This window comes from Fukomys damarensis, unplaced genomic scaffold (genome assembly GCF_012274545.1).
Source record: "Fukomys damarensis isolate Sample0158 unplaced genomic scaffold, DMR_v1.0_HiC HiC_scaffold_19, whole genome shotgun sequence".
Taxonomy (NCBI): Eukaryota; Metazoa; Chordata; class Mammalia; order Rodentia; family Bathyergidae; genus Fukomys; species Fukomys damarensis.
Window position 1 is genome coordinate 64,616,643 of NW_022900931.1, and position 9,376 is coordinate 64,626,018.

Sequence of the window (9,376 nt, forward strand, 5' to 3'; positions counted from 1 at the left end):
GACCTTGCGTGTCATCCCGGCGCCCTCCAGGTGGTGGCGGTAGCGGCCCGCGAGCTGAGCCGAGCGCGGGAGTTTGCGCAGAAACACGGCGTCCCCAGGGCGTACGGCTCCTACCGGGAGCTGGCCGAGGACCCCAACGTGGGTAAGTGGCGAGGGTGGCGGGGACGCTGGCTCCCGGCTGGCTGCCCTACAGGAAACGTGAGGCTCCCCGGGCTAGGGCCCGAGAGGCACGAGTGGATCTCGTCTGTCGCGGTACTGAACCAAGAGCCAACCTTCCGTAGTAAGAACCAAGCTTAAATTTCTAAAGCCAAGGAATCTACTAGCGAGGGTTTGATTTTACTGTTGTACACGCTGCCCGAGTGGGTACTCTGGTGAGGGTTTAATGAACCCCTGTGAGCCAGGCGCGATAGTTCACGCTTGGAATACCAGCTATTCCAGAGGCTGAGGCAGGAGGGTGGCTTGAGCCCGGGAGTTCAAGGCCAGCCTGGGTGTTGTGTCCAGCGGGGAGAGGTAAGGGGCTAGGGGTCCCCGTAATGACCCTCCACCTCTCTTTGGGTCCTTGATATTGCTCTGGGAAGGAATGAAGTGGGGCTCTTAGCAGAAAATGGGGGAATCGAGTCTGAGCAGAGTGAGTTTATTTTATAAGTGTGGCAAATGACCAGGAAACAGCAGAAATGCTATCTTAACAGAGTGGGGCTTCCAGAAAGAAGTGTGGGGTGTACTTCATACTTAACGGGATAGCTGGTTTCTAAAAATGACTGTTTCGGCATGTGTTCTAGCCCAGTCCGGTCTTCACCTTTGTTTCTGGGAAGGGGACACACTTATCTGGGGTCTTGTTAAACACAAGTAACAAGGAGTAATATTTCTTTCTCTCTCTTTTTTTTTTTTTTTTTTTTTTTTTTTTTTTGGTGCTTGTGAGACAGGCAGCAGAACCACTGAGCTAAATCCCCAGCCAATATTTCTCAAGTACATGGTACACAGAGAAGCATCTGATGATTCTACAATGTTAGTCATCCAGGTTTTGCCCTGGGTTTTTGTTTATGTCCTAATAGGCAACATAGCAAGACCCCAACTCAGAGAAAGGTGGTGTGGTGGAAGACACTTCTTATACCAGAAACAGAATACCAGCAACAGAGGGACAGCAATTATTTAGTTCCTTCCTAAAGGGAGATTAGGGTGTGAGGATTTTGTCCACGGATGGGGGAGGCCTCTGCTTTCAGGCGGGTCCCACAGGTCTGGTATCACCTGACTGCTGACCTTTTCCTTCTTTGATAACTTTATTTATTTATTTATTTATTTATTTATTTATTTATTTTTGAGACAGGATCTCACTATGTAGTTGAGACTGAACTGGAACTCACTATGTAGCCCAGGCTGGTCTCAACTCTCAGTGATCCTCCTGCCTCAGCCTCTGGAGTGCTGGGATTACAGGTGTGCGCCACTACACCCAGCATAACTTCTGTCCCCTGCCCCTGTACCAGGGGTGGAACTCAGAACACAGCACTTGCAAGGCAGGCACGACAGGATCTCACTATGTAGTTGAGACTGAACTGGAACTCACTATGTAGCCCAGGCTGGTCTCAACTCTCAGTGATCCTCCTGCCTCAGCCTCTGGAGTGCTGGGATTACAGGTGTGCGCCACTACACCCAGCATAACTTCTGTCCCCTGCCCCTGTACCAGGGGTGGAACTCAGAACACAGCACTTGCAAGGCAGGCACGATGCCACTGAACTAAATCCCCGCCCCTTCCTTCTTCTATCTTAGAAGTGGCCTACATTGGCACCCAGAACCCTCAGCACAAGGCCGTGGTGCTGATGTGTCTGGCAGCAGGCAAGGCTGTCCTGTGTGAAAAGCCCATGGGTGTGAATGCCGCCGAAGTTCGAGAGATGGTGGCTGAGGCCCGGTCCCGAGGCCTCTTCCTTATGGAGGTGAGGGCCTCATCCAATGTCCGCTGTAGCACTACTTGCCATTTCTAAACATGGCCACCAGCAGACATTTTTGCAAAACCAAGGCACCTCCCCACAATCAAGGTGGCCACAGGAATGGGCCAGGGTCAGGTGGCATATAGTTGAATGTACTGGAAGCACCTACTGCGAGCACAAATCAGTTTTTTTTGGTTTTTTTCCTTACAAACCAAAGTTCATTGCTCGCCATTCTAATAGGCAATGACTCAAGGACAAGTTGTTGAGGCAAAGAGAAAGAGTTATTTGGAAAGCTAGCAAACTAAAGAAGGTGGAAACTGACACTCACCCAGACCACCTTGTTTAGAGGTTGCAGGGACAAGGCTTATCTAGGGAGTTTTGTGGAAGAATATCAGAGAGGAGGGCGCCGAGGCAGTTCCAAATTCCAGAGTAGTTGCAGATTCTGGGGTCTGCTGTTTTCTGTAGGTAACTGGATGCTCTGGGTTCTGTAAATCTAACGAAAGTTGCTGACCCATAAGTACAACATGGAGGGAGGCTGAGATGGGAGGTCAAGTCCTGCCCAGGCAACGGAACAAGGCCCTGTCTTAAACTTTGAAGAAGAGTCAGGATGGATGCAGCCCCGTGGTAGCGTGTGCCTGGTCCATCCCTAGCAAAAGGAAGATAGGGAGGAAGCAAGAAAGGGGGCGAGAGAGCGGAGGAGGAGGAAAGAAAAAAGCAGTTGAGTAGAAAGTCTCACGGTTCATCTTTTTAGTTCCTTTTCCAAGGAACAGCTAATTCTCCAGTATATTTGGATACAAAAGGTAGCTTTTCTGTGGGGAATGGGGTAAGAGAGCAAAACTCAGCTTTTCCCTGGAAGACCAGGGAAGATAAAGAAAAAATTTCCCAAGAACAGAGGACTTGCATTCCCTGGAGAAGTTTGGTTTTGGTACCAGGGATGGAACTTGGGTCCTGTGTGCTTCCCCTGTGGCCTGTGTATCCGCTGCAGGCCCAAGACTCAGTCCACCAAGTTTCTTGTAACAAGAGGTTGATGGCCCAGTGTAATGTGGCTACCGTATATCGCCTCACTGTGCTCCCTGGTGTCAACATTGTGCAGTTCTATTACATCATCATTTTTATTGGCGCTAAGGAAAGGACTTTAAACTGTACTGTATGTGGGTGAAAGGGAGCCACCCAGCAGGGATTTAGGGATGGTTCCCAGTACAGGGCGCAGGTGTAACTTGCCCAGGAAATGTTCCCAATAGCTGGGAGCTGCTGTTAGGCAGTGGAGAGCCATAGAAAGGTACTGAGGAGGAGTTAAGACAGTCAGCGCTCGGGGAAGGAAAGATTTCTCTGGGGCATCTTAAGGGTGGACTACAGGGAACAGTTGAGTGTATTAATTTGCTGGGGCAAGCATGACACAGTGCTATGGACTAAGTGATTTAAATAATAGCAGTGTAAAAATAACAGACGTGGAGGTGCATATCAGTAATTCCAGCACCAGGAAGGCTGAGGCAGGAGGATTGCTTTGAGTTCAAGGCCATCCTGGGCTACATGCATAAATAAATAAAAGCAGTGGACTTTCCTATCAATCCCAGAGGCTAAAAGTGTGAGATCAAGGTGTGGGTATGATTGGAGATAACTGGCTAAGTTTATCTGTGTCTTTTTTCTTTCTTTCTGTTTTTTTTTTTTTTTTTTTTTTTTTTTTTTTTTTTTTTTTTTGGTACCGGGGATCGAAGTCGGGTACTTGTGCTTGTGAGGCAGGCGGTGGAACCACTGAGCCAAATCCCCAGTCCTTCTGTGTCTTCATTTCCTTTTTTTGTTTGCTTTTCTTTTTTGAAGATTAAACCCAAGGCTGGGGCCCAGAGATTTAGCTCAGTGGTTCCACCACCTGCCTCAAAAGTGCAAGGTCCCAAGTTTGATCTCTGCCCTGCCACACAATAAAACCCAAGGCTGAATTATTGAACTTTATTCCAGGCCCACTTTTGCTCTTGAGACAAGGTCTTGCTAAATTGCTCAGGCTGGGTTTGAATTTACAATCCTCCTGCCTCAGCCTCCCAGAGTGCTGGGATTACAGGCCTGCCCCACCACACCCAGTTTAGTTGCCTCTCAGAAGGGCAGGAGTCACATGGAATTAGGGCCCTCATGACTTCATGGTAATTTAATTACCTCTCTGAAAACACTGTTTCCATGCTGTGAACATAGCTCAGTGGAGACCTTGGGTTCAATCCCTAGTAACCCAAACCAAACCAAATCCAAAATAAACAGACAAAAATACCACTGCAGCCAGCTACAGTGGCTCAGCCTATAATCCTAGCACTCAGGAAGCTGAGGCAGGAGGACTGCCATGAGTTAGAACCCAACCAGTGCTAATATTGAGTTCAAGGCCATCCTAGAATACATAGTGTGCATAGTGAAAGAAAGAAAGAAAGAAAGATCCATATTAGTGCAATAGTGCATGCTTATAATCCCTGCTACTCAGGAGGCTGAGGCAGGAAGACTGCATGAGCCAAAAGTTGAAGAGAACCAGGGAGACATAGGGAGACCCCCATCTAAACAAAACACACACAAAACAAAAACCCATCCTACCTCCCAATACCATGACCACTGAAGTCCTGGACTTAAGACTTCCACATCCAAATGGGGCAGGGCCTGTTACCCCGGGAGACTAAGGGTCCTAGGAGGAAGGGCGGGGTCAGGAGGGCTGAGGCTGGAAGGGGAGCCCCCCAAGACCCGGTCCTGATCCTCCTCTTCCACTGTGGCCTGCAGGCGCTCTGGACCCGCTGTTTTCCTGCCACAGAGGCACTGAAGTCGGTTCTGGCCCAGGGAACCCTGGGGGACCTTCGGGTGGCTCGGGCCGAGTTTGGGTTGGACCTGAGCTTCCTGCCCCGGTCCAGAGACTGGGCCCAGGCCGGCGGGGGTTTGCTGGACTGCGGCATCTACTGCGTCCAGTTCATCTCCATGGTCTTCGGCGGGCAGAGGCCTGAGAAGATTTCAGCTGTTGGAAGAATCCATGAGACAGGTGTGGTGAAAAGGTTGGTGTGGCGGGGAGAGGACCGCTCGCTGCCCTGGGGGCCTGAGCTGGGGGAGTCACACTAGAGGGCTGCAGGTCACCTGTGCCCTGGGATGGGGTCCTCTCACAGGAATCATTTATTTGGTTTTGGTTTTGGTACCGGGGATCAAACTTGGGACCTTGCACTTTCAAGGCAGGTGGTAGAACCACTGAGCTAAATCCCTGGCCCCTCACAGGAATTATTGAAGGAATCATCAAGGCACATGGCTGATAAATATACTGGATTGCCCCTGGCATGGTGGCGTATACATCTAACCCTGCACCTTGGGAGGCTGAGGCAGGAGAATTTCAACTCCAAGCCCAGCCTGAGGAACTAAGTGAGAGCTTGTCTCAAAATTAAAATTAAAAAAAGATGAAGCAGGGGGATGAAGATATGCCTCAGTGGGTTCAATTCTCTGTACCACACACAGGTATCATGCTGGCTAGATAAGTGGGTAGATAGATAGATAGATACTGGACTACACTGCAAGACCTTATCTCAAAAAACCAAAAAGCTGAGTGTGGTGGTGCATCTCTGTAATCTCGGCACTTGGGAGGCTGACATGGGAAGACCACAAGTTTGAGTGCAGCCCAGGCAATGCATCAAAATTTTAAAAAATTTAAAAGCCAGACCTGGTGGTGTATACCTGTAATCCCAGCACTCAGGAGGCTGAGGCAGGAGGATTGCTGCCTTCAAGGCCATCCTGGGCTACATAGTCAGTTCAAGGCTACCCTGAATTACATAGTGAGATTCTAGCTCAAAGAAACGAAAAAGAAAAAAAAAATTTAAAGCCTAGGGTTGTCGGGATTTAGCTCAGTGGGGCCGACGCCTGCCAAGCAACTGCAAGGTCCTGAGTTCCATCCCTGGTACCAAAAAAAAAAAGTAAAAAGCCTAGAGTTGTAGCTTAGTGTTGACGTTCTGGGCCCAAACCCTAGTACTGCCAAAAACAAGAAAAAAAGAAAAGAAAAAGGAAATATAAACAAATATTATTTTTTGAAGTTCTTTCAGTTCTGACTTCCAATAGGCAGAACATTCCCAGAATACCAGCTTCCAATAATGAGCTTTTCTCCTCCGTGCCGTGACTAAACATAGACCCTCACATATGTTAGGCAAGTTCTCAACTCCTGGGCTATATGCACAGACCATGATCGTTTAAAAGAAAAAAATGAATCCAAAAATAGCCCTTGAGGGCTGGAGATGTAAGTTCAGTGGCATCACACCTGCCTGGCAAGCACAAAGTTCTGACTTCAAAGCCCGGTATGGGGGGAAAAATAGCTTTTGTTTTCTTGAGACAAGATCTCACTATGTAGTCCAGGCTGGCCTTGAACTTTGGGGGATTCTCCTGAGTCAGCACCGGTATTACAGGTATGAGCCACCGTGCCCAGCCAAAAAATAATCTTAAAAGAACAACAACAACAAAATCAAAACAAATAGGCCAGGTGTGGCGATGTACACCCATCTTCCCAGCACTCTGGAGGCTGAGGCAGGAGGATGGCTGTGAGTTCAAGGCCAACCTGGGCTGCATAATGAGTTTTAAGGTCAGTTTGAACTGCACAGCCAGACACTGCCTCAGGAATATAAATAAAGTAAGATTAAAAAAAAAAAAAAACAAAACCAAATAGCAACCATTTCTGAGCCTTCGATTCTCCGGTTGGCTGTTTGGGCGGGGTTTCTGCCCACAGCTGCAGTTAGGGCAGCCGGGCAGTGAGGTAGGTGGTGGCTTCTATTAGGGACCTCGTTCCCCTTCCCATGGCTTCTCCAGCTGGCCAGCTTGGGTCCCTCAGCGTTGTGGCGTTGGAGGTCCAGCCGCAGCCAGGAGAGGCCAGGCCTGAGTGTGGGAGAACTTTCCCAGCCTCCGCCTGTGTCAAACTGCTTCTGTTGCCACTGGCAAAGTGACTTCACAGCCAGCCCACATTTGAGAGACCGCAGAGCCCGGCTTCACTTCATTCTTATCCTGGCCACCTAAGTGGCGGGTTCTCTGGCCCGACTCGCGGGGGCGGTGGGACCTGAGAGCCAGCCCCAACCTGAGCCTCGTTCCTCCTAGGGGTGGATGACACAGTCACCGTGCTCCTCCAGTACCCGGGCGGTGTCCACGGCAGCTTTACCTGTAGCATCACCTCCCAGCTTGCCAACACCGCCTCCGTGACTGGCACCAAGGGCAGAGCCGAGGTGAGGAGCCTGGGGTCCGAGGTGCAACCCTGATGGGACCCTGAGCCCTGAGAAGAGACTTCTTTTTCTTTGTTTGTTTGTTTTTCAGTTTTTTGAGACAGGGTCTCACTATGTAGTTGAGACTGACCTGGAACTCACTGTGTAGCCCAGGCTGGTCTGGAACACACAGCGATCCTCCTGCCTCAGCCTCCCGAGTGCTGGGATTACAAGCGTGCACCGTGACGCCCAACTCTCTGTTTGGTTTTATGGCACTGGAGTGCTCACTTGGGCAGCACATATACTAAAATTGGTCTTGTGGCACTGGGGTGGAGCCCAAGGCCTCCTGAATGCTAAACTGGTGCCTCTGCCACCCTGATGCACCCCAGCCCAAGAAACCAGTTTTTACCTGGTGTGGTAGTTCACACCTGTAATTCCAGCATTCGGGAAGCTGAGGCAGGAGGATCACTTTGCATATGAGGCCAACCTGGGTTACATAACAAGTTCAAGACCAGCCTGTACTACATAGCAAGACCCTATTTCAAAAAACAAAACAAAACAAAAGAAACCAGAAGAATTTGAGCCTTTCACTGGACTTGTGAGATCTCAACTACTCAGGCCTCAAGACCCAAGAGGAAACAGGGCTGGGTCTCTGTATTTCTGTTTTGGCTTAGTCTCAGGAATACGGCACTTTAGGCTTTCCAGGCCTCAGGCTAAAAAGATCGGGTCTAGCAGAAAAGAAGGTGCAGGGTGTTTTGCACAATCAACCTGGCAGGGTAATTCCTGGAGACGGGAAGATAAGTCCTATCTCTGTAGGCCTAAGAGGTACCTTGGCCTCCAGGGACAGGGTAGACAGAGGGAAAAGACTGGGTTTGAATAGTAGCTTTGCAACCAGGGAGAAGGTAGGACTCAAAACTCCAGAGCCATGCATGGCGACACACATCTGTAATCCTAGCACTCAGGAGGCTGAGGCAGGAGGATCACCACAAGTTCCAGGCCACCCTGGAGCCCATAGTGAGACCATGTCTCAAAAACCAAAATCAAACCAAAGCAAAACCTTTCATAGTGGCTGGGAGGAAACCCTTAGGCACCAGGCACTGCACCCTGCGTGCTGTTAGGGGGATCGCCTAGAGGCCCTATTGGCGAGGACGACAGGACCACTTTTCATACCCTGTCCCCAGCTTAACATTACATGGAGCCCCACAGAGCTGATGGTGAATGGAAAGCGGAAGGAGTTCCCAGTGCTTCTCTGCACAGACAAGACATACAATTTTACCCACTCTGCTGGCATGTGTTTTGAGGCCATGCATGTCCGCGAGTGCTTGCGCAAAGGTAAGGGTGAGGTGGAGACAGGGGCGGGATGAGTCTGGAAGCGGGCGTCGGGCCCCACACCATCCCTCTCCTTCAGGCAGCTGTGTGGGAGGAACTACATCTCCTAGAATGCCCTGGGGCTCCAGTCTCCCCAAAGCCGCAAGCCTATACCCTGTGGGATTCTGGGAACTGTAGTTCTCTGGGTGTCCGGTGTGGGTAGGCAGAATCCTTCACTGTACTCTCCCCCTAGGCCTGAAGGAAAGTCCTGTGATTCCACTGGCCGAGAGTGAGCTCCTTGCTGACATCCTGGAGGAAGTGAGGAAGATCATTGGCCTCACCTTCTCCCAAGACAAGCGCTGATGCCAGTGGAAATGAAGAGGGATGCCTGTGAGTTAGGAGGTTCACCACCTGTTCAAGACCAACCTGAATTATGGAGACCTGATCTCAGAATCAAAAATAAAACCAAACAAAAAGGCTACATACACCATTTTTTTTTCTTTTTGGTTTTTTTGAGACAAGGTCTCACTATGTAGTTGAGACTCACCTGGAACTCATTATGTAGCCCAGGCTGGTGTCAAACTCACAGCGATCCTCCTGCCTCAACTCAAAGTGGCCTGAACAGAGGGTAGGATTCCCCAAGGCTCTGATCCCAGGCCAGGTTTCTGGCCAGGAAGTTTTCTTTGTCCCTGTCACTTTCTGTGGTGCTGGTTTCATAGTGGCAGACTGGTTAAGGGTAGCTGTGACACTGGAGCCAGACAACCAGGGGACCTCAGGCAGGGAACAGAGTGGGGCTAGCAGTGGCACCCAGAAGCCAGGTCCTAAGTCAAGAGGAACCAGTGACACCTTCACCTCAGTTCTCTGTGTCTTCGATGACAGATTTCTAAGACTTGTGGCATTGGAATAGCATAGAGGCAGAGTTGATTGAAAAACAGTGGCTAGGCCAGGTATGGTAGTGCACACCTGTAATCC

At 50.0% G+C, this 9,376-nt stretch overlaps 1 protein-coding gene across 3 annotated transcripts in view; it reads left to right on the forward strand.

Moving 5' to 3' along the window:
• Nucleotides 1-8,886, forward strand: part of Dhdh (dihydrodiol dehydrogenase) — a 15,270-nt gene extending 6,384 nt beyond the window's left edge. For all 3 annotated transcript variants that reach the window (XM_010640759.3, XM_033765880.1, XM_010640758.3), the window contains 6 exons: nt 31-142; nt 1,765-1,928; nt 4,668-4,920; nt 6,996-7,120; nt 8,278-8,428; nt 8,658-8,886. In XM_010640759.3, the coding sequence (XP_010639061.1) occupies nt 31-142; nt 1,765-1,928; nt 4,668-4,920; nt 6,996-7,120; nt 8,278-8,428; nt 8,658-8,767 (915 nt within the window). In that variant the 3' untranslated portion in view covers nt 8,768-8,886. The remainder of the gene's footprint in view (nt 1-30; nt 143-1,764; nt 1,929-4,667; nt 4,921-6,995; nt 7,121-8,277; nt 8,429-8,657) is intronic.
• The last annotated feature ends 490 nt before the right edge of the window (nt 8,887-9,376 follow it).